At 43.7% G+C, this 25219-nt stretch overlaps 1 protein-coding gene across 3 annotated transcripts in view; it reads left to right on the forward strand.

Annotated features, from left to right (window-relative positions):
• Window positions 1–837: 837 nt before the first annotated feature.
• TAF1B (TATA-box binding protein associated factor, RNA polymerase I subunit B) overlaps window positions 838–25219 on the forward strand; it is a 68070-nt gene continuing 43688 nt past the window's right edge. Inside the window, exons 1-7 of one of the 3 annotated variants that reach the window (XM_058682514.1) lie at window positions 838–966; window positions 2580–2678; window positions 5943–6030; window positions 9482–9579; window positions 12377–12466; window positions 17291–17444; window positions 24341–24497. In XM_058682514.1, coding sequence (XP_058538497.1) covers window positions 949–966; window positions 2580–2678; window positions 5943–6030; window positions 9482–9579; window positions 12377–12466; window positions 17291–17444; window positions 24341–24497 — 704 coding nt within the window. In that variant the 5' untranslated portion in view covers window positions 838–948. Of the gene's footprint in view, window positions 967–1604; window positions 1715–2579; window positions 2679–5942; window positions 6031–9481; window positions 9580–12376; window positions 12467–17290; window positions 17445–24340; window positions 24498–25219 lie in introns of those variants that run through there. The other 2 variants (XM_058682512.1, XM_058682516.1) reach the window with 2 other exon arrangements.

Consider the following 25219-nt stretch of genomic DNA (forward strand, 5'->3'; position numbering starts at 1 on the left):
TCTGTATTTCCAGAATTTTAGCACTTCTCACTGTCTCCACTGCTTTTACCTGGTTCAAGCTACCCTCCTCTCTTGTCTGGATTAAGACTCTCCTGACTTGCCTCTCAACTTCTACCTTTGCCCCCATCGGTGTTTTCTCCCCGGAAGGCTCAGACTGATCTGTCAAACATTAAGTCAGATCGCGTAACTCCTCCAACCGCTCCCAAGTAAAATGCTTGCTTAATGCTCATCCTTAGTAGGGGTGCTCGGGTGGCTCCGTTGGTTAAGCCTCCGACTTCAGCTCAGGTCAGGCTCTCAGGATTCGGGAGTTCGAGCCCCGCGTGGGGCTCTGTGCTGAGCCCTCAGAGCCTGGAGCCTGCTTGGGATTCTGGGTCTCCGTCTCTGCCCCTCCCCTGCTTGCGTTCTGTCTCGCTCTGTCTCGGTCTCAAAAATAACCATTAAAAAAATATACAGACTAACACTTAGTATCGAACTCTTACAGAGGAGGAAACTGAGGCACAGAAAACGGTGATTGAATCCGGGTCTACCGCGAAAACGTGTTCTTCCCTCCAGAACCCCAGGCCTCTCCCGTGCAAAGCCAGCGCGGAGCGGAGACCCGGGAGCGCTCCGAGTCCACGCTGGGGACCGTCGGCCGCGCCACCGCCTCCCTCGCCGCGCGCAGCGGGAAGACGGTTCTGCCGCGAGCGGAGCGGGACGGAATCGGCTCGGTGTGAGGCACCGCCCCGTTTCTTCCCGGTCGGCTCGGGTTACGACGACTAGGAGAGGAATGCGGTCTGGGAGGGGGCCGCGGGGCTGGCGGAGCTTCCCTCCCGGAGCCGGCGGGGACCTCCCCGCAGCCCCAGGCGCCCGGAATGCAAAGCCGCGGTCTCGGTTTCCGCCCGGCGGGCTCCGCCCGGCGCTCCCGGAAGCCGCGCTCGCTGCCCGGGTAACGGGCCCCGCGGCGCCGCGATGGACCTGGAGGAGGCGGTGAGGGAGCCGGGCGCCCTGGGGGCGCGACGGCGGGGCGGGAGGGGAGGGAGGCCGAGGGAAGCGGCTGGAGGACGCCGACCGGCCGTGGGGGCGGCCGCTGGCGGGAGGAGGGCGGGCGGAAGGCTGCGGGGCGGGGCAAGGGATGGGGCTGGCGGGCCCGGGGTGCGGCTGGCGTTTCTGGCCCCGTGAGGTCGCGGCTGAAGGGAGGGCGGGGCGTTAGTCCGTAGGGGTGTGTTTCCGGGGGAGGCCGAAGCTGTGGGGCTTGTGGCGGTGGCCACCCACGTGGCGCGTCCCCTGTCGGCGGGGCCACCCACGGGTTCTCCTTGCTGGCGGGGTGGGCGTGGGAAGGGTCGGGGTTGGCACCCGCCGGCTCCTCCGTAACCCCCGCCGGTGTCTCTGGGAATCCTCGCCGCCGGCTGGGTGAGGGATTCCAAATTCGGGTTCGGGCCGCGCCGAGGTGATGCCGCTTTTCAGTACGGGGCCATTGCAAACTTTACCGACTTGTTGAAATGATTTCGGCGTTCATTTCTAACACGCCACATGAAATGCTGCACCCTTTGGCCCTACTGAAGGAGCATTCGGTAGTTAGATCGACGACAAGGTCAAAGACCTAAACGCTGGGGCTCAGGAATTTAGTGCCAGTGTATGTATGGACGGAAGCACCATGTGGTAGACGGGCTTAGTCGTTATAGATGCTCAATAAATGGTTATTGAATGATGGATGGTTAACGTCTGTAAATGCCAGGTGAATGAAATTGATCATTAACTCACCATTATAATTGATCATTACAACTCACCACTAACCTGTATTTGCCATGAGTAGGGATCCTGTTTTGCTCACCACTGAATCCCCAGCACCTAGTTAAATGCCTAGGACGTGCATGGGTAATACTCCTTATATTGCTGAATGAATAAATCGGAACTTGAAACAACCCCAATAGAAATCTGGTTCTCTTGTCATCTGTGTTTTTGGTGTCACGGAGGACGTTGCAAATGGCCTGCTATTTCTTCTTCTTCTTCTTCTTCTTCTTCTTTTTTTTTTTTTTTTTTTTTTACATTTATTTATTTTTGAGAGAGTGAGACGGTGCGCGAGTGGGGGAGGGGCAGAGGGCGAGAAGGAGACACAGAATCAGGAGCAAGCTCCAGGCTCTGAGCTGTCAGCACAGAGCCCCACGGGCTTGAACTCAGGAGCCCTGAGATCATGACCTGAGCTGAAGTGGCACGCTCAACCAACTGAGCCACCCAGGGGCCCCTATTTCTATTTTTAAAGTCTTTTCTTAAATCTTAATCTTGTCGTCTTTTTTCCTCGCAGCACTTTCAAGGAGTTTTATTTACTCATCTTTTTTAACATTTTACCCCATCACCTTTTCTTCTTTTTCTCCCCTCCCCCACTGCATATTTTAGAAACTTTTAAAAATAACTTAATTCCATTTCAAACTGTCCAAAAGACTGAACGGCTCTTCTTCTTATAGATAATCTCTCTGATATATTTTTTTATTGTCTATGATTTTTTTTTAATCTATAGGGTAAAATCCAGGGAACCTTCTTTGTAGAAATGCAATGTGGTGAATATGATTTGATAGTAACCCCTTTTCTATCTGCTCCTATAGAAAGAATTCAAAGAAAGGTGCACTCAGTGTGCTGCTGTCTCTTGGGGTCTTACTGATGAAGGCAAATATTACTGCACTTCTTGCCACAACGTTACAGAAGTAAGTAACAGACATCATTTATGCGTTTGCCAATGTTTTGAAAATTGCAGTTTTAGCCTGTTATGTGGCATAGTGCCCAAGTAATTGATCGCTTTTTGTCACTCCTGCCGTGGGCAGATTCCAAGAATGTTAATCTTCACTGCTTCTACATGAGTTAAGGAACGTGTAAATCACACTTAGGATGGGTTTTTGAAATGATGTTGGGCCTCATTTACAAGTGATGTCATGATTCAGACTGTGTTGTGTAAGGGAAAATAATTAAGATTGTACTTAGAAGGTGACGCATTTCTTCTTAATACTTCTGTAAGAGTGTTTAATGTGTTCTAGCTTTGAGGTTTGGAAGATGGAATGTTAGACTGAGTACCGTTGGGAATATTGAATATGCTTCATTCTCATTTTACCTCTGTTTAATACCTTACAGATTTGCAAAGTGTTTTCTTATCCACTATTTCATTTTCTCCTAATATTCATTTTCACCTGTGAGATATACTATTATGGTCCCTGATGGGGCAAGTGGGGCTCACGAGCTGAGTGAGTGTGCCCAAGTCGCACAAGTCTAAAGTGTTGAGCCCGGACGTGAACCCGAGTCTTCTGACTACAGTGTTCCTTTTACCCCATCGCACCTGCCTCTGACGCTAGAGACCGTCATGCTGTCCTGTGTAACGTTGGTCAGTGAGGCCTCTTCACACTGTGAGTGCAACGTCCTGTTCTAGTTACCACACGTTCGGGCCACTGTAACCAAAATGATCAAAGGTGTGGGCAGTCTGCCCCTGGACAGGCCAAACGTGCCAGGACTCCTCTCGGGAAGAGGATTTGCTTCAAGTCCACAGAGCTGGGGAGGAGCAAATATGACCTTCACCATATAGACTTAAGAAAGGCAGATTTGAGACCGAGAAAAGTAACCGTGTAGACTTCTGCTTTGGGCCAAGATGGAGGAACAGGGACCGGATTTATCTTCCTACCTTAAACAGCTAAAAACTTGGGCAAAATCTGTAAAGCAACTAAAAAAAACTTTTTCCCTTGAGGAAGGTGGCTAATTTACCTTGTAGCTCACCCAAGAGCTTTTCTTTTTTCTTTTTGTTTAAGTTTATGTTTTTATTTTGAGAGAGAGAGAAAGCAAGCACGGGAGGAGCAGAGAGAGAGGAAGAGAGAGAACCCCAAGTAGGCTCCTCACTGTCCGCGCAGAGCCCGATGCACGGCTCGTACCCACAGACCGTGAGATCATGACCTGAGCTGAAACCAAGAGTCGGACGCTTAACCGACTGAACCACCCAGGCGCCCCCTCAAGAGCTTTTCTTTTTTTTTTTTTTTTTTTTTTTTTTTTTAAATTTTTTTTTCAACATTTTTAATTTATTTTGGGACAGAGAGAGACAGAGCATGAACGGGGGAGGGGCAGAGAGAGAGGGAGACACAGAATCGGAAACAGGCTCCAGGCTCCGAGCCATCAGCCCAGAGCCTGACGCGGGGCTCGAACTCACGGACCGTGAGATCGTGACCTGGCTGAAGTCGGACGCTTAACCGACTGCGCCACCCAGGCGCCCCCTCAAGAGCTTTTCTTGAAGCAATCATTGTTTTCCAGTATGCAGCTGAAGTTCTTATGCCTGCTTCCCATTTAAGTCACATGGAACAGCTAAAAAAAATGCTAGCTCAGTGAAATTTGGGGAGGGGGTGGATACGTGTTATTATCTTGGTGGTGGCGATGGTTTTGTGAAGATGTTTATACGTGTATCTCTGCGTGTAGTTACACATGCATATACGGATGTGAACACGTCAACTCATTCACTTTAAACAGATGCAGTGTGATACTCTTTGCTCGGGTGCACGGAAGGCACTAGCAGTTTTACTCACCGTTGTTTCTGCAGTGGCCGTGCAAATGTCAACACAGCGAAAGAAGATTGCATCTAATTGGACAGTTCGTCACTGGCAGATGAAGTCAGCGTGCTATTTTCGTAGAAATTAAACTCCATTAAACTAATTGCGTCTTTTATTTCTGTCTTTAATAATGTTCCTATTTGATTCTGTCTGATAAAACCTGTAGTTACTTTAACTTGAAAGATCCTAATAACCTCTACACCATCTAGTTCTACATTTGAAAGACAACCTGTGTAGAGTAACTTGTCAAGAACGTAGCATTGTTTTGTTTTGTTTTGTTTTAATGTTTATTTGAGAGAGAGAGACAGAGCATGCGCGGGGGAGGGGCAGAGAGAGAGGGAGACACAGAATCCGAAGCGGGCCCCAGGCTCTGAGCCGTCGGCCCAGAGCCCGACGCGGGGCTCGGCTCATACGCAGGAACCCGTGAGATCATAACCTGAGCTTAAGTCAGACGCTTGCCCTTAACAGACAGAGCGACCCAGGCGCTCCTCCCTGCCTACTTCTTATAAGTTGGACCTGTCTTTGTAGGGTAACTGCTTTGGTATGTATTCTGGTGGATCTTTGTTTTCAGTGTGGCCAACCCAGTCCACTAATACTGCTTCGAATGTGGTTTCTCTGACTACAGGAAATACATTCCCCAAATCCTATCGTTAAAGGTGTTCCTTTTACTCTTAGTGAAGGCTGCCGATAAACTTCATTCCAATCTCTAAGTTTAGAGACATATATAAATGTTGCCTTTTGGTTAAAAATCTTCACCTTTCTCCCATGATTAAGACTTAATGCTTTTATGTTTTGGTTGTGAGAAAGGCAGAATCTTAGGTACCAGCCCTTGAGAGCACTTGGAGTCGAAGACTATGGGATGAGTTATACTCACCATTTATGCTACTCACTATTTATCACGCTAAAATTCTGTACGTTTGAGTAAAAATAAAAAGTAGTACTTTTATAATTTCAGAAATGAAAGCTGTATTATTCAAACACGTAGAACAGCAGGATGAAACAAATCTGTATGCAGTGTAGGCATTGCTGGTTACAACAAATACAGCTCTCTTCATTCCAGAGCGTGTTTGGATGGAGGAGAAAAGGAAGTTTGACTTTAGGTTTCATTTGAAAAAATTAGAAAGTGATTTAAAATAAAAGTTTATTAATTGGACAGACTTTTATTTAGCGTTTATTGTGTTCCAGGTACTGTTTTAAGTAGTGAAAAAATCTGGAATGAAAAAGCAACATAAAGGTTAACCAAAATCTTACAGTTGACATAATTTTCCCGAAATGTTACTGTCCTGGGTCCTGGCGCTCCCAGTTTGGTTCATTATGCTTCCCAGAGATGCTTGGAAATACATTTAGGGAGATGTAAAACCATCTTTTTCATGGTCTGTCTGTTTCCTGCAGAGATCAAAGGAAGTCATAAACACTGGGGCTATTCCTAATACTAAAATACAAGCCATCAACCGGGGACTTAAAAGAAAAAGAAAACTTGGTAAGCCCTTTCTTCATATGTGCTTAGAGATGTGGGATGGAATTTTAAATGGATTTTAGACAAGTTGCCAGAGTTGTAAATGGCTCGTCCAAAGTGGAATTAAAGTGGGTAATTGTTGATGGTAAAATCGGAAGTAAATGTCTTAAAAGCATATCCTGTTTTTATCCTTATTGTTGTGAGTTGGTTTTCCAGTGGAGCAGCTATTTTTTTTTTAACTTTATTTTTTATTTTTTAATTTTTTTTTTTTAAATTTACATCCAAGTTAGTTAGCATATAGTGAAGCAATGATTTCAGGAGTAGATTCCTTAATGCCCCTGACCCATTTAGCCCATCCCCCCTCCCACAACCCCTCCAGTAACCCTGTTTGTCCTCCATATTTATGAGTCTCTTCCGTTTTGTCCCCCTCCCTGTTTTTATATTATTTTTGTTTCCCTTCCCTTATGTTCCTGTTTTGTCTCTTAAAGTCCTCATAGGAGTGAGGTCATATGATGTTTGTCTTTCTCTGACTGACTAATTTCACTCAGCATAATACCCTCCAGTTCCATCCACGTAGTTGCAAATGGCAAGATTTCATCCTCTTTGATTGCCGAGTCATACTCCATTGTATATACAGACCACACCTTCTTTATCCATTCATCCATCGATGGACATCTGGGCTCTTTCCATACTTTGGCTATTGTTGATAGCGCTGCTATAAACATAGGGGTACATGTGTCCCTTCGAAACAGCACACCCGTATCCCTTGGATAAACGCCTAGTAGTGCGATTGCTGGGTCGTAGGGCAGTTCTATTTTTAGTTTTTTTGAGGAACCTCCATCCTGTTTTCCAGAGTGGCTGCACCAGCTTGCATTGCCACCAACAATGCAAAAGAGATCCTCTCTCTCCACATCCTCGCCAACATCTGTTGTTGCCTGAGTTGTTAATGTTAGCCATTCTGACAGGGGTAACCAGTGGAGGAACTATTGTGCAAAAAAGGATAATGGAGTGTATTTCTTCTTATCTGTTGGCATATGTTTCTCTGTTCTATGTCATGTATTGTGAATATGATTTTCTGTGCTTTTAAAGAGAAATGCTTATTTTCTGAAATGACTCAACTATGAAATTGTCAGGATAGGTGAGTTAAACATAATATCCATCTTTTAGAAATCCATTTCTCACGCTGAATTTTGAACACACCCTTCTAAAATAGGAACATCATTTTCCTTAAAATAGTCTCAACATGGGTGTGCATTGAAAGGTGACCTATTTCATTAATCTAGTGAGTATATATAATTAACCATTACTGAGAAGAATCTGAGGTAAAGTCTGATGCTTTAATTTTTTTAAATTTATTTATTTATTTTGAGACAGAGAGTGAGAGAGAGCGAGTGTGTGCGCTTACGAGCAGGGGAGGGGCAGAGAGAGGGAGAGAGAGAGAATCCCAAGCAGGCTCCACACTGTCAGCACAGAGCCCGACAGGTGGCTGAATCCCACCAACTGTGAGATCATGACCTGAGCTGAAATCAACAGTCAGACACTTGACCCCCTGAGCCACCTGAGTGCCCCAAGTCTGATGCTTTTTATTTCTGTGACTACCCAGGGCCAGATTCTCCAATATGAAACCAGGCTAATGGTAACAGTGGATTCTTGTACACTGTTGTAAGGTAGCTTTAAGGACACACACCCATGAAATGTAGATGTGTAAATATTCGTGAAACGTCTATATGAAATACATTGATATTCTTAGATGAATAACAGACAGAATGCCTAAATGCTAACTCATGTTTCTGTTTTACCTTTAATAGTGACTGTTTTGGGGCGCCTGGGTGGCGCAGTCGGTTAAGCGTCCGACTTCAGCCAGGTCACGATCTCGCGGTCCGTGAGTTCGAGCCCCGCGTCAGGCTCTGGGCTGATGGCTCGGAGCCTGGAGCCTGTTTCCGATTCTGTGTCTCCCTCTCTCTCTGCCCCTCCCCCGTTCATGCTCTGTCTCTCTCTGTCCCAAAAATAAATAAAAAATGTTGAAAAATAGTGACTTTTTATTAGGCTAAAAGCTGATTAATTTTAGTTAAATTTTATTACAATAAAACTTGATTAATCTGTATTTTACTTAAGTAGATAAAGTGTATAGTTTAGGGGTGCCTGGATGGCTCCATCAGTTAAGGGTCCGACTCTGGATCTCAGCTCAGGTCTTGATCTCAGGGTTGTGAGTTCAAGCCCCACACTGAGCTCTATGCTGGGCATGAAGCCTACTTAAAAAAAAAAAAAATATGTATAGTTTAAACTTAAATTGCTGCAGGAGATTTAAATGCTTCAAATTAGGTGTCAAGTGTCTTCTATTCAGCTTCTTTGACCCAACATAGTTTCTTCATCAGTAAAATGAGAATGGGAATACCATTTGTTCTATAAAATAGGAACTCAGAATTTAAATACGACTTTACCATTTTGTAAGAATGCGCACGTGTTCAGCTTTAAGAGCTTAAACCCCCTCAGTTTCAGAATGCATCAAAATTAGAGGCTTTCTCTCTTACTCATATACAACCCAAGACCCTTTCCAGAAATTGGGTTAGTCAACAGGGTGGGGAGTAGGAGTCCTGTGACATCCTGCGGGGAGAGGGGAGCCTGGAGTCCTAGTAACAGACTTCATAAACTATGTGTATAAGGTGCCGATAACATGTTTTCCATAGAGTTGGGATATTTGTCCAGCAGAGAGGAGTAAAACATTAGGGTCTTAACCGATTTTAATATTTTCTTTAACTGGTAGTTCTGTTTAAACATGTAGCTCTGTCTGCTGTGGAGGCAGATTTCTTCACAATCTCTTAGGGTTGTTTTGAGCATTAAAGAAAATAATATATTTCAAATATTCAGCACATACCTGGTGCCAAGGCAGGGTTCAGGAAGTATTTGTTTCCTTGCTTCCATTTTCTCCCTGCAACCTGTAACTGTCTCCAGAAAAGCAGAATGCCATCGAGCACTGTATTTTCTTAGAATGTTCTTAGTGCACTCTCTGTACTCCTAGACCTTCGCATCTTGGCTTTTGTTCATTCATTCTCCAAATACCCACCGTTCCCTTTGTGACCGGGACAGAGGCCTGGAGAAGCCAAGGCTGAGTGTCGAACATTCTTTCCTTTCGGATTCTGCCGGGTATTGTCCAGTACAGTACCTTTTGGGGTTCAGTATATACTTTTAAAGCTTATTTCATTTTTTAATATGTTGACTATTCGTTTTTCTGCCTTTTCCATGAGTATTTCAGAAAAATTGTAGATAACTTAAAATATTTAAAATCTGATGAATTATAAAAACGGGGTTTAGCTTTAGCACTTAGTACGTATTTGCCAGATTGGAAACGAGAGAGTATTCCTACTCAGGTATACAAAAAAATTCCAGCTGTAATGTGTAAAACCTAGTTGTAATTATGTGGTAGCCTGTAGTAAATAGGAGTGCACATGTCTGAAGCATGTTATTTGTTGTTTAGAGAGAGGCTGGGATTGGTATGTGTGTGAAGGTTTTCAGCACATACTTTATCAACAAGCGGAAGCCTTAAAGACCCTTGGAGTGGGCCCAGAACTAAAGGTGAGTCCATTTGTGTCTAGAGGCTAGCTTTATGCTTCGTTTGAATAACAGTAGGATTTGGAGGGAAACTATGGAGAAAAGTAGGGCTATCAGTAATGACACTAGGGCTACTGAAAGAATCATTTTTTCTGATGTTTTTTCTTTAATCTTTTTATTAGGCCAATAATTTCCAAAGTGTGCTCTACAGAACATAAATAAGCAATGCATCCAAAAGAAAATAAAAAAGGTTTTAGTCTTCAGAGGCACCTGGGTGGCTCAGTCAGTCGAGCGTCTGACTCTTGGTTTTGGCTCAGGTCATGATCTCGTGGTTTTGTGAGTTCAAGCTCCACGTCGGGCTCTGCACTGACAGTGCAGAGCTTGCTTGGGATTCTCTCTGTCCCTCGCTCTCTGCCCCTCCCCCACTTGCACTGTCTCTGTCTCTCTCAAATAAATAAACTTAAAAGGAAAGGTTTTAGTCTTCAATATTAAATATTAATATATTTAAATATAAACATATTTAGTTTCAGCATTTAGGAAACATTGGGTTAAATAAAGTAAAACAAATAACCTTGCAGACTTTTTGGTGCCTTCTCTGTGTTACGTGATTGTTTAATTTCCAAGGGGAAGTAGTCTGTGGCATTCACAATTTGAGAAAATCCTCTAGTGTGTGTATCTGTCAGGACTTGAGTTTCAGAATGCATTTTGGGGAGTGATGCATTAAAACAGTGCTTCTCAAACTTGAATGCGTACCAGAATCACCTGGAAGGCTGATTAAAACACAGACTGCCGAACCTCATTCTAGCGTTTCCAATTCAGTAGGTCTGGAGTAGGGCCCAAAATTTGCATTTCTTTTCTTTTCTTTTTTCTTTTTAATGTTTATTTATTTATTTTGAGAGAGAGAGAGAGAGAGAGAGAGAATGCACACAAGTGGGGGAAGGGCAGAGAGGGGGAGAGAGAGAATCCCAAGTGCAGAACCCCACGAGGTGCCCCCGGAATTTGCATTTCTTACAAGTTCCCAGGTGACACTGATGGTCCTGGGACCACACTTGGACCTGCTGTTCCTCCAGAGTACCACAATCCCTACGGTTACGTGAATTTCACGTTTCTTCATCTGGTTGAAGCCATTTCAGGAATTCTTTAAAAAGCCAGTTATTTAGCAACAAGCAGTTATTATACACTTGCTTCGTGCCCGTTACTGGAAACCAGGTACTAAGAGATGCAGCCTAGTTGGAGAGAGCGTGTCACCCATGTGGCATGAGTAAACATGAAATGGTGGAGGGACGCCTGGGTGGCTCAGTCGATCGAGCACCCGACTCGCTTGATTTCAGCTCGGGTCATGATCTCACGGTTTGGTTTGTGAGATCAAGCCCCACCTTGGGCTCTGAGCCTGCTTGGGATTCCCTCTCTCCCTCTGTCTCTGCCCTTCCCCTGCTTGCACTCTCTTTCTCTCTCAAAATAAATAAACTTTAAAAAAAGAATGAAACTTAAAAAAAAAAATGAAACGATAGAATGCTGTGCTCATAAATGACATTAAGGGCAAAAAGAGAAGGGAGAAAGATCAATGTGGACTGAAGTCACCAAGGAAGGATTTGTAGAGGAGCCTTCGCTGTTCAAACCAGTGTTTGAGGCAAGCCAAAAAGAATGCCCTCTAGATCAGTTTGTAGCCTAAAAGGACCCTGGGCCTACCCTGAAAAGTATTATAGGAATTACAAATCCAAAAACACGAGAGACCAGATGGCATCCATGGCGGTCATTAAATTAGGGAAGATTGCTGGTAGTCTGGGGGTTTGGGAATCTGGTTTCTTTCAAGCCATCCTCTGTATAAATGCTTTCAATTTATAGTTGCATATAGTTATACCAAATAGATACAGTAGGGTTTACTCCTATATAGTTTTCTACCCACTTCATTGGGGTTAATCCTGAAAACAGTTTGTCTGAAATTAGCCAATGAGCATAACCCGTTAGACCTGACCATTTAAATGGCATAGGAACGGCATCACTCTAAGAACACAGGCTCTGGAATCAAAACTGACTCCAAGTCCTATTCATGGTTTTTCCACTTAGTGGTTGGGTCATCTTGGCCAATTTACTCAGTTTCTGTAGCGGTAAAATGGAGATAATGGCTGTCTTGCAGTGTTGTATCAGAGCTAACGGATGCCTCATGCCTAGTAGGTGCTGAATAAAAGAGAAGTTGTTTTGTTTTGTTTGTCCTGTTTTATTTTACTTCTGCCTGGACCCAATAGCCGCTCTGCTTCTAACCAGAAGTGTAGTCACGTAGAAGTTGCTTGCTTTCTCTCATTCTTTTTTTCTTTTTTAATTTTTTTAATGTTTATTTATTTTTGAGAGAGAGTCAGAATGCGAGCGGGAAGGGGCAGAGAGAGAGGGAGACCCAGAATTGGAAGCAGGCTCCAGGCTCCGAGCTGTCAGCACAGAGTCCGACGCGGGGCTCGAACCCACGAACCGTGAGATCATGACCTGAGCCGAAGTCGGATGCTTCACCAACTTGGGCCTCCCAGGTGCCCCTCTCTGATTCTTAATTTACTTAACCTGTGAAAGGAGGGGGTCAACTAGGTGACCTTTACAGAATTAGTCTCTTCTTTCTCTGAGATCAAAGATAATGAAGAATTTATTCAGTGTTTGCCGTATACCTGCCATATACTGATACACAGATTTTGTGATGATCGTTCTTTTTCAAGAAAGTAGGTAAGGAAGGTAAGAACACGTTTGAATGGAGGGCAGTATGTGAAGTACATGTGGTAGAGATGTACCGGTGTGTTTGGCGTGACCTGAATTACCACTCACTTCCCTTCTACCTTAGAATGAAGTTCTACATAATTTTTGGAAGCGCTACCTTCAGAAGAGCAAGCAGGCCTATTGTAAAAACCCAGTTTGTAGAAGAAAAGTTACGGTAAGTCACAAGTCTGAAACGCAGGATTAAAAGACATTTCTAGTATGAGGTAGAGATGAAAACAGGTTCAGCCTCATCTGGATTTATGATGTTTGTCAGAGAATCGTCAGTGAAGATGTTTCTGTTATAGTCCAGAAGGACAAGGTCACTGATCTAGACATTGGAATTAATTTGGATTTCTTATCTGACTAGTTGAAACAAAGAAATTTGTAGTTAAGTTCTAAGTAGAAGTTTAAGCAATTTCTTTTAAGAAATTTGATTTGTATTTCCCTAATGATGAGCGATGTTGGGCATCTTTTCATGTGTCTGTTTGCCATCTGGATGTCTTCTTTGGAAAAATGTCTATTCATGTCTTCTGCCCATTTCTTCACGGGATTATTTGTTTTTTGGGTGTTGAGTTTGGAAAGTTCTTTATAGATTTTGGATACTAGCCCTTTATCTGATATGTCACCTGCAAATATCTTCTCCCATTCTGTAGGTTGCCTTATAGTTTTGTTGATTATTTCCTTTGCTGTGCAGAAGCTTTTTATCTTGATGAGGTCCTAATAGTTCATTTTTGCTTTTATTTCCCTTGCCTTAGGAGACATGAACAGACAATACTTTTTTTTTTTTAATGGTCATTTATTTTTGAGAGAGAGAGAGAGAGAGAGGGGAGTGGGCACGAGCAGGGGAGGGGCAGAGAGAGAGGAAGAGAGGGAATCCCAAACATGTTCCGCACTGTCAGAGCAGAGCCTGATGTGGGGCTCGAACTCATGAACCATCAGATCATGACCTGAGCTGAGATCAAGAGTCAGATGCTTAACTAACTGAGCCACTCATGTGTCCCCGGACAATACTTTTTAATGATAGAGTTATGGAACATTATCTTCTCTTGATTCAGGAGGCAGATGCTTCTCAAGAAAAGCAAAAGATACTATGTGGTTCTATGGTGACACTTTGAAAGAGAAAAGAAAGAACCATCCAGACTATTAAGAACCTGATCTTTAGAATTACACAACTAAAGTATTTGTTGGTTATATTTGTACACTGGGGTTTTATCTACTACATAGAAAATTTGAATCAGAACCTGGAATTCTCTCTGACATTTTAATATGTTTAGGGGAACTTAAGATATTTATTTATTTCTGATTTTTTAAAAATATAATTTATTGTCAAATTGGTTTCCATACGACACCCAGTGCTCATCCCAACAAGTCCCCTCCTCCCTGCCCATCGCCCACTTTCCCCTCCCCCCCACCCCCCATCTACCTTAGTTGGTTCTCAGTCCTTAAGACTCTCTTACGGTTTGCTTTAACTTAAGGTATTTAAAAAGGTTTAGGGTGCCTGGGTGGCACCCAACTCTTGATCTCGGCTCAGGTCATGATCTCACAGTTTGTGGGTTCAAACCCCATGTGTCAGGCTTTGCGCTGATAGCACAGAACCTGCTTTCGTTTCTCTGTCTCCCTCTGTCTCTGCCCCTCCCCCGCTCGTGCTCTCTCCCTCTCGAAAATAAACAAACATAAAAAAATAGATATTGTAAAAACTTTTGTTAACTTGACTAAACACCTGTCTAAAGTCTAAAGTAATATTCTCTTCACAGTAAAATCTTCTTGGTGAGTAAATAAGTGTATGCAGAATTTTAACCTGATATGCAAGTTGGTGTATAATTTTTACTGAAGAGTATACCTATTTTGAATATACTCGATTTTGAAAGGAAAAAGGACCAAGTACTTTTAAGTGAGAAGCTTAGTCTCCTCAAATATTCAGTAATTGCTTCATGCTTCGAATGTGACTGTGCCAAGAATAGTAAGAGGAGTGCATCTGAATCCTGGCTTCACTACTTGTGACTTGTGTGATCTTGGGCAAGATAAGCGACTTAAAACTTCCAGAAAAAGCAAACAAGCAATTGCATAAATCAGGGTAAGGGAAATACCAAAGGGGGTGGCAGGAAAGGGTGCTATTTGAGATGGAGTGATCGGGGAAGGCCACCCCTCCCTGATGAGGAATCGTAGGTGAGAGTAAGCCATGAGGATATCTAGGGGAAGAAATGCAGAATTTCAGGACTGACTCAGACCTACTGAGTCAGAGTCTACATTTCAACACGTTTCCTAGGTGCTTCTTACACACACGAAGGTTTGAAAAGCCCTCTTCCAGATTAAGACCTGATGGTGGCTGGGATCAAGTTGTAGCAATGGAAATGATAAGTGGTAAGATCCTAGATAAACTCTGGAATAGAGTCGACCGAATTTCCTGATGGATTGGATGTGGGGTGTGAGAGAAAGAGAAGAGTCATCAAGGATGACTTAAGTTTGGAGCTTAAGCAGTTGGAAGGAAGGAGTTACCGTCAACTGAAATTACAGGTGGAACAGGAAAATCAGTAGTTCAGTTGGGGACGTGTGACGTTTGCGACAGCTATTAGACATCCAAGAGGAAACTGCAGGTACTGTTAGATTTATAAGCCTTCAATTCAGAAGAGAGGTCTAGGCTGGAGATATAAATTTGGACGTTCTCTCTCTCTTTTTTTTTTAATGTTTATTCATTTTTGAAAGACAGAGAGAGACACAGCACAAGCAGGAGCGGGGTGGAGAGAGAGGGGAACACAGAATCTAAAGATGGCTCCAGGCTCCGAGCTGTCAGCACAGAGCCCGACGCGGGGCTCAAACGCACAAACTGCAAGATCATGACCTGAGCCGAAGCCGGACGCTCAAACGACTGAGCCACCCAGGTTCCCCCGGATGTTCTCAATATGTATTACAATCATCAAATCTAAAATGCCATTATTTGGAAGATGCGCCGTTATTTTACATATCCCCGAGAAAGAAAATAATTCTGTAAATCAAACTGTGACATGCCATTGGTGGTAAGAAACACCCTGATGCCAGGGATATTAAAACATGGGGAAGGGAAGAGCATTTTGGAATCAAAAACAATATAGTAGGTAGTATTTAAAACCACAAGACCAGATGATATCATCGAGGAGTAAAGACAGAGAAAGGAACCAAGGACTGAGCTCTGGCCCGCTCTAGGGTTAAGATGTTTGGGATAAAAGCAACATCAACAAAGAAGTCTGAGGACGAACTGGTAAATTAGGAGGAAGGTTGGAGAGTGAGGGGGCATTCTGGAAATGAAAGAACAAAGAGTTTCAAGAAGAGGGGAGTGATCAACTGTGAGAAATACTGCTGCCTGGCCAGGAAGGAAGAGGGCAAAAAATTGATGAGTAGAGTAGCGGGACCACAAGTTTGATTAGAATGCCGTATAAAAGGGGTTCCTGGCTGGCTCAGTCTGTGGAGTATGCAGCTCTTGGTCTTGGGGTTGTGAGTTCAAGCACCACGTTGGGTGGAGAGATTACTCAAAAATAAAATCTTCAGGGGTGCCTGGGTGGCTCGGTAAGTTAAGTGGCGGACTCTTGGTTTTGGTCAGGTCATGATCTCATGGTCGTGGATCGAGCCTCACATCAGGCTCCACTCTCTCTCCCTCTTCCCTCTGCCCCTCCCTCCCTCAAAAAAAAGATGTTTAAAAATGACAAGAATGAGGTGTAAGATAGACTTGGAAGAGAGAAATTGGAGACAGTGAGTCTGGATAACTCTTCCAAGACATTTAGCTGCAAAGTGTAAAGAATTTATGTTGTAGATGGAATCCAGGAAAGGGGTGTGTGTGTGTGTGTGTGTGTGTGTGTGTGTGTGTGTGTTTTTAAGTGGGATAAATGATAGCGTATTTGTGTACTGATAGGAATGATACAGGAGAGAAGAAATTTTCAATGGAGAGAGAGACAGTAGAAATGAGGGATAATCTTTGAGTAGATGGGGTGGAATTGGGTGCCCAGAGGGAGAAGCTGCCTTTTTAGATGGGAGCTTGGATAGTTTGCCAGAAGAATCAGATAGAGAGTCAAGTTCCTGGCAGATGGTCGCCTGCATACGATTGTGGACATTGTCTTCTGATTGCTTTGGTTTTCTCAGTGAGTCCATGCTTATCTGCCAGTTTCATTGTGTACCTTGTCTCATGCTTGCCTGTAGAGAGGGGAAATACTAACAGAGGACACAAGCATCTCATCCCTGATTGATTGATTGATTGATTGATTGGTTGATTTTACTTTATTGTCTTGTGAGTGTCCTTAACATGAGTCTTACCTCTTCTTCCTAAGATTGAGTCTCTTGGTCTGCACAACTGATAATGTGGCCTTTTGAGTGTGACCAGTGTCCCCAAGGTAATGTCAGCTGATGAGGCCTTTTTGTAGCCAGCCACATTTCAACAATACGTGTGTGAAAAATTAAACAACCGTCTGAGATAGTGTATCCTTGTCAGTTAAGTGTTATAAGTAGTAAAGTGCCACAGGAATTCAGGGAGTCAAGAACTCTTCGGAAGAAGAATTGGTCGGGAGACAGCATGATAGAGTAAATAACAGATTGGAGAGGTAGAGAAGAAAGGACAGTCCAGGGAGGAGAAATGGCATTCTCGTAGATGCAAAGCGAAAATTCCCAGGTGGGCTCAGTGAAGATAAGCCAGCATTGTGCGTGGGGTCATTATGGACGCGCCCAGTGGTGTAGCTGCTAGAGCTGCAAGGGAGATGTTGGTCACAGGGAGAAGGAAGCCTGCGTGTCTGCTGGCAACCTGTTTCCTTGCTTAGCCTCGTCTGCAGCCCTTCTCCGGGAGCCCCGCCAGGAGCCGCTAGGGGACACCTGGTGGAGGGTGAGGTCGTTTGGTCTTCGGAACCTGGCACATGGTTGCAGTTCTCTGGAGTAGTTTGCCTTCGGTGTTCCAGATGGGCAGGACTTGGTTAAGCTCGTGGGAATTAACTGCATTTTCAGTTCCTGTGTAATAATTTTATGTATATTATTTTGCAAATAGGTATTAGAAGATAACCAAAGTCATTCAGACTGGGAGAGCGAGCCTGAGCTGCTGAGTGACTTCAGCTGCCCTTCTTTTGTTGAAAGTGGAACAGAGTCTCAGCCTGATGGCCTTGCTCAGAAGCCTTTCCCCATCAGCAAAGCATCCCAATCAGGTAAAAGTGAGAATCAGACTACCTAGAATTTTAAAGCTGGTAATGTACCCTAAAAATAATTTAGTTCAGGGGCACCTGGGTGGCTCAGTCAGTGAAGCTCCCGACTTCAGCTCAGGTCATGATCTCACAGTCCGTGAGTTCAAGCCCCGTGTAGGGCTCTGTGTTGATAGCTCAGAGCCTGCAGCTTGCTTCAGATTCTGTGTCTCCCCCTCCTTCTGCCCCTCCCCAGCTCACTCGCTCTCTCTCTCTCTCTCTCTCAAAAATAAATAAATATAAAAAAAAAATTTTAGTCCAGGGGCACCTGGGTGGCTCAGTCAGTTAAGCATCTGACTTCGGTTCAGGTCATGATCTCACAGTTCGTGAGTTCAAGCCCCCAATCGAGCTCCGTGCTGACAGTGCAGAGTCTGCTTGGGATTCTCTCTCCCTCTCTCTGTCTTTCACTCCCCCGCTCTCGCTCCCTCGCTCTCTCACTCTCTCTCTCAAAATAAAATAAAACTTAAAAAAATAATTTAGTCCAATCTTTTTGTATTTCAAGAAAAGGAATGTGGCCTAGCAAGAAGCAATGACTTGGTAAATCATATGGCTAGGAGAAAGGTAAATTAAATGAAATCTTAGGGCAGTTTTTTAAAAAGGTACATTGTCTCCACATGAATATTTTTATGTGATTTTTATTTATTAAAAATTTTTAAGTTTGTTTGTTTGTTTGTTTATTTATTTATTTATTTATTTATTTATTTATTTATTTTGAGAGAGACAGAGCATGAGTGGGGTAGGGGCAGAGAGAGAGGGAAAATCTTAAGCAGGCGCCTCAGTGTCAGCGCAGAGCCTGATGCAGGGGTCGAACTCACAAAACTGTGAGATCATGACCTGAGCCAAAATTAAGAGTAGGACGCCTGAGCCACCCAGGCGCCCCTTTGTGTCATTTTTAAAGGGTGTTGAACAATGAGTGGATCCGGAAAGAACGAAGCTCAATAAAGATCATGTACGTGTGGGCTCAGAATTTCCAAAGAAAAGTTGCAGCAGAGAAATGATAGATCTTAGCGAAGTGATAAGATTGGTAAGAGTCAAAGATGATATATCCGACTTCTAATCATAGACTGAAGCAAAATTTATCGTATCGTGTGTGAGTTTCACTTTCTGATTTAATTCCATAATTTAAAATAGATAAGGAGTATATTTAAGGTAACAGGTATAGACCTTCCCCAACACATTTATTCATGATTTTAATTGTTTCTACACTACACTAAAAAAATAATAATAATAATAATAAAATAAACATGGTGGAAAACAGACCTCAGAGAACGGACCAGGCTCTTATTGTAGATTCCTAGAATCTTGATGTGTGCTGACAGAGTTCTTTGGGAGATTGCTTCCAAATCGTCTGGTGTTAGGGATTGTGGAAGTGGGGCCTGAACTCCACTGTCCCCAGGACTAGGTCTGAAGTCATCTAAGCCTTTTAGAGTACCATGATTGTTTCCCTATGTCTTTTTTATTTAAAAAACAATTTTTTTAATGTTCATTATTTACTTTTGAGAGAGAGACAGAGCACGAGCAGGGGAGGGGCAGAGAGAGAGGGAGATACAGAATGTGAAGCAGGCTCCAGGCTCTGAGCTGTCAGCACAGAGCCCGATGTGGGGCTCGAACTTACGAACTGTGGGATCATGACCCGAGCTGAAGTAGGACGTTTAACCGACTGAGCCACCTAGGTGCCCCAGATTGTTTCTCTATGTTAAGAGTTTTTGTTTTGGTGTTTGCTTTTAGTAAATGGTGATCCTTAGAGCTTTATTTTAGTTTCTACATGTAAAGTGACTACTAATACAACCTTTATTTCACAACTATGAAATACAGAGCGTCACAAAGAAAATCATCAGTTATTGTGCCATCCAAAACCAAACTACTTTGCTGTAGATCATTCCAGAAAGTTTTTTATTCATGTATACATAGGGAGAAAGGGAGATGTAGTATTTTGTTTTTGTGAAAGTGTAAACTATTTCTACATTCTTTAAATTTTTAATCAAAATTCTATATGCATGTAATTCAAATAGATTTATAATGCTTGATATGAAAAAAATTGTAGTCTGTTATTCCCCTACATGTGCTGTTCCCAAGAGACATTCATTTTCAGCTCTTCTGCAACCTCCATATTGCAAAAAAAAAAAAAAGTTTATTTTTGAGAGAGAGAGAGAGTGCGTGAGCAGGGGAGGGGCAGAGAGAGAGGGAGTCACAGAATTTGAAGTAGGCTCCAGGCTTTGAGCTGTCAGCACAGAGCCCGATGGGGGGCTTGAACTCACCAACCGTGAAATTATGATCTGAGCCGAAGTCAGATGCTTCACCGACTGAGCCACCCAGGCGCCCCTGTGACCTCCATATCTCTATACCATATGCTTATAGTATGACATCTTGATTTCTGCTTTTGGACGTTAGCTGTTAAATTCCAACTACAGAAGATAAATCTTGGCTCTTTCACGGCTCTCTCGCTGTACCTTCCCCATGTAGTCACCAGCGCACGATCGTGCATTTCTTTTTCTCTGTCTTCCAATACGATTATAATTTTTTCCTAGCCCAGCATTTAGTGTGAGCTATGTAACTTGCTATGATTATACTTTTCATAGACCCTTTGGTTTTCTCCGAGTTGATAATTGTCTTGTCACTTGCTTAGTTTTCTATTTACTTACTACTAATCTATAATTTATTATTAGTGTATCTCCACACTTCCTCCAAGTTCTGAAAATCTCTCAATTTCTTAGATATTCTACCAATTTCCTCTTCAGAAGAAGTCTTGGTGGAGCTTCTGACCCACCCTAATCTACAATGAAATATCCCTAAACGTATGGCATGGCTGTCTTTGGGATCTCTTTACCACCATCCTGAAGATGCTCTCACCTTTTGTTAAGTTCCGTACTTCCTTGACCCTATTTCATCTTTCCTGGTTTACTCCCTTGTTTTTGTGGAGCATCTTTTCTTATTTTCCTGAGGATATTGATATGATAAGTGATAATATTTGACCTTGACTTGTTTTGTCCTCTGCTTCTTGTATTCCAGGTTTTCCTCAAATATTTATGAGGCTAACGTGGCTGGTCTTCTTAAGAATGGAGACTGAAAGGGGCGCCTGGGTGGCTCAGTCGGTTAAGTACCCGGCTTTGTCTCAGGTTATGATCTCACGGTTCATGAGTTCGAGCCCCACATGGGGCTCTGTGCTGACAGTCAAAGCTTGGAGCCTGCTTCAGATTCTGTATCTCTCTCTCTCTCTCTCTCTCTGCCCCTCCCCTGCTTGCTCTCTCTCTCTCTCTCTCTCAAATAATAAATAAGAACATTAAAAAAAATTTTTTTTAAAGAGACTGAAAAATTGAGTGAAAGCCTCGTATCCATAGTGAGTTTTGCTAGTCGCACTGTGCGTGATCTAGCTGGATTATTTTCTTAGCGGGCCTCCAGCATTATGATCTTTAAATCTTTTCCCCCTGAGCTGATAGGATTTTCAAGAGAAATCTCTTTGAGTCATCTGTTTGAGGGTGTAATCCTGGCTGTTCTAGGAACTGGGTGGGAAGAAGGCCTGAGAGGAATGTGGGGTGGGGGCGGGGGCTGTCTCAGTACTCAATATGTACACTTGCACTTCATCCTGCTGTTTTTCATAATATCCTGCTCTCAACTGTATGTATGACTGGTATATGCCCTATTCCAGAGACCCTTCATTTTACTCTTTCCAGAGAAGAAACTTCACAATTTTCCGCCCAGATTGGGAAGGCGCAGGCATTTGCCAGATGGGGTTGGCGTATGACTCTGAGCGTCTGACTGCTTCTCAATCAGACTTTCAAGTAATCTTTCTGGTGTTAGACCTACCTTCACCCGGTTTCCAAGATTTAACCGATTCTGGAGCTTTCTTTAGAGGTCCCCAGGGAAAAGTTACATCGGTTTATGGTTTCCCTATGGCTGGTTTTGAATCCAGCTTTCTCGACGCTGCCAGGGCAGTAATCACCTGTCCATATGCTTTCCAGCTTTTACAGTTTTATTGCTGGGGCACCTAGGTGGCTCAGTCGGTTAAGCGTCGACTCTTAACTTTGGCTCAGGTCATGATCTCATGGTTCGTGAGTTCGAGCCCCACATCGGGCTCCATGCTGACGGTGCAGAGTCCACTTGGGATTCTCTCTCTCTCTCGACCTCTCCCCCGCTCATGAGCTCTTTTTCTCTCTCAAAACTAAATAAACTTTATTTATTAAAAATATATATATTTTTAAGTTTATTTTATTTTGAGAGCGAGAGCAACGGGGTAGGGGAGAGAGAGAGAGAGAGAGAGAGGAGAGAGAGAGCATCCCAAGCAGACACCGCCCTGTCAGCACAGAACCGGAGGCAGGGCTCGAACTCATGAACCGGGAGATACGACTTGGGCTGAAATCAAGAGTCGAGCACTTAACTGACTGAGCTGCCCAACAGCTGGTCTAGGGACTCTACCTTGAGAACCATCGACAGAAGCATTAAGTAAATTGGCATGCAGTATTCCATTGCCTGGAATTAAATTTCTATTCGCGTCACTTAGGTGGTTTTTTCAATTTTTTTTTTTTTTTTAAACGTTCATTTATTTTTGAGACAGAGAGAGGCAGAGCATGAATGGGGGAGGGCCTGAGAGAGAGGGAGACACAGAATCGGAAGCAGGCTCCAGTCTCTGAGCTGTCAGCACAGAGCCCGACGTGGGGCTCGAACTCACGGACCGTGAGATCATGACCCGAGCCGAAGTCGGACGCTTAACCGACCAAGCCACCCAGGCGCCCCGATGGTTTTTAATTTGCTTCATATTATAGACGGTCCTGCCACAACGTGCCCTGACCTTGAGTCTTTGCATGTTCTAAAAATCATTTCACTAGGATGACAGTCTTGAACTGCTGGCCTGTTTGCCACCAAATAGTTATTGGGTTCCTCCTTTGTGCTAGGGCCTGCTCGAGGCCCTGGGGACCCGGTGACAAGCAAGGTCAGCCACCTGCTTAGATTGTAGTGGGAGGAGCTGGAAAATAAATGCACACATTCATTAAAAAGTTCAGTTACTGATAAATGCTATGAGGAGAGGATTTATAGGAGCTGGAAAAAAGGATTTTGAGGAGTAATTTGGAGAGTTTTATCCAAGAAAGTGGGGTTTTGGGGGGTCGTTCTTAGTCCTGCTTTCTACTTACCCTCCTTCCAGCTTTAAACACCAGCTGCATCATGACGGCTCGGAAATTTCTCTCTCGAGGTTCTTCTCTGAACTACAGATTTTTATGCTCATCTGCCTACTCAACATCTCCATTTGTGCAGTTAGTAGGGCCTTCATTTAACACGTGTAATTCTGAAACCTTAATTTTCTTTCATCAAACTTGCACTTCTGCCGCCTTCCTTGTCTCAGTAGATGGCATTTCCGTTCTCCTGTTGCTCAGGCCCAAACTCTGAGAATCATCCTTGTCTTCTCTTTTTCTCTCATACTTCGTGTTCAGTCCATCAACAAATTCTTCTGACTCTGCCTTCAAAATATGTCCGGATTCCCACCACTTCTCACCACCTGCCGTGCTGTTGTCCCAGCCCAAGTGCCCGTCATCTCTGTCCTGGCTGGTGTGACCTGTGTCCACTCCTGCCCTCCGACAGCTCCGTTCTTCGTACGGCAGCCGGAGAGAGCTTTTTAGACACATGAATGGGATCAGGTGGTTTTTCTGTTTGAAACTCTCCAGAAACTCCTCATAATACTCAGAATAATGTCCAAAATACAAAACGTGACCTATCAAGCCCTGCGTGATATTTAAAAAAATATTTTTAAGTGTATATTTATTTATTTTGAGAGAGAGAGAGAGAGAGCGAGATCAAGCAGGGGAGGGGCAGAGAGAGAGGGAGACAGAGAATCCGCTCCTGACAGCGTGGAACCCCGATAGGGGGCTCGAACTCAAAAACCGTGAGATCATCATGACCTGAGCCAAAATCAAGAGCCAGGCACTTCACCAGCTGAGCCACCCAGGTGCCCCTATCGCTTTCTTCCTTATCATTTCCTACCACTTTCCCTTCACGCGGGGTGCTCTCGCCACACTGGCTTCCTTGCTGCTCCTTTGAGTTCACTCCTGCTGATGAACGCAGTGTTCTTCCTGAGCTCCTCAAGACTTCCTGTCTGAATGTATTCACGTCGCCGCTCAGATGCCACCTTCCCCCAGAGGTTTCTTCCACCATCCATGTAAAGTAGCACCTGTCTCTTGTCTTCCCATCACTTTGTATGCCCCTGCATTGCCATTTTCCTGTGTGGCCCTTACCACCGTCTGTCAGTTGCATTTTTTTTTTTTTCTCCTTAATAACCGTCTCCCGTTGCTAGAATGTTAAGTTCCAAGTGATGTGCGACCCTGTTCACTGTTCATTCCCCGGACCTAGAACAGGGGCACAAAGAATGAGACGAGGGAGTGTTGAAGGAAGGAGCGAGGACAGATAAATTCCTGTGGGGAAGGGTGCCTGGAGGATGGGAGTGGGCGGAGGTGCTGTCCTGGCTGGTATTGCGGAGAGCCCCTCACACAAAAGGGACACGTAGCTTGGGGCCTGGACCAAAGCACTTCCACACTGTTTGCTTTGCTTTGCTCTGCTCTGTAATTGTTTTTCCTTTTACTTATCTGAAAAATTGTTCCAGTTCACTATGAAAACATTCAGGCAGGTCAAGTCCCTCTTTAGAATCTCAGCCCATCCCACTCCCATAAAGAACCAACAATTGTTAACCTTTTTAGCCAATTTTCTCTAAACCATCATTGCTCTTTTTTGCCAGTTGCTCTTTGCAAAGATCGTATCAATGATAATTTGATTTTAAGATATTGAAAATGCCTCTTCGGATTTTTTTGTGGTTTTTCTTCTTTGGCTGTCCAAATAGTTATTTGCTCTTAAAAAAAAAAAATCTCCATTTATCTCTTAAGAAACAGCTTCCATCTGTTCTGGATCTCTTGATGGAGTGGAATATTCACTACGAAAGGAGAAGGGGGTCGTAAAGATGACGGTGCCGAGGACACTTGCCTTCTGCTACCTGTCACTGCTGTGGCAGAGAGAGACAGTTACTCTCTCAGATCTTTTGAGGTAAGCCGGGCCTCTCGTACGATGATGTCTTTGCTGATTATCTGTGCGAACGGGGGGGAGGTGGGGGGGGGACAGCCTTTGGATATCTTGAATTTGTCAAGGAGGCTTCAATTGAGGAAGAGAACGGAAAGATTGGGTAGCCTGGGTTCCAATTCTGAACTGTAACCCTCCCTGGGCCGGTGGCTCATCTCCTGGGTTTCTTGCTTTATATAAGTGAAATAATGGTATTTACCTTACTCGGTGTGTTGGAAAATTGATTATCTACTGTGAGTAGAATGCTTTGAAGATGAAAAGTAACACTTAAGTACCTGAGTAGTGGTATTAAGTATTTTGCATTTCTAAGAGAGAAGATGAACAGAAGACCTTGATGTTGGCGAATATGGTTACTAGTAGTTACCCCGACGCATACATTGGTGCCGTCAAAAGCTAAAATACAGGTTGTCTGTGTTTATAAGATAAATTGAAAACAAAACTATTAGGAAAACCTGTCAGTAGATGGCCAGTATTTACAGTTTTCAAGATAATTTACAGTGTTTTGTAGTTAATGAGTAAATTAGGGCATTGTGTGTAAGCCTTTCTCATTAAATAGAGGATGTGCCAAAATCATTAGCGTGTTAATATCTCTCTTGCTTTATATATATATTCTATTTTTTTTTAAATGTTTATTTATTTTTTTTGAGGTGGAGAGAGAGACAGCAGGAGCAGGGGAGGGGCAGAGAGAG

The sequence above is a fragment of the Neofelis nebulosa genome, chromosome 9 (assembly GCF_028018385.1).
Source record: "Neofelis nebulosa isolate mNeoNeb1 chromosome 9, mNeoNeb1.pri, whole genome shotgun sequence".
NCBI classification, from domain to species: Eukaryota; Metazoa; Chordata; class Mammalia; order Carnivora; family Felidae; genus Neofelis; species Neofelis nebulosa.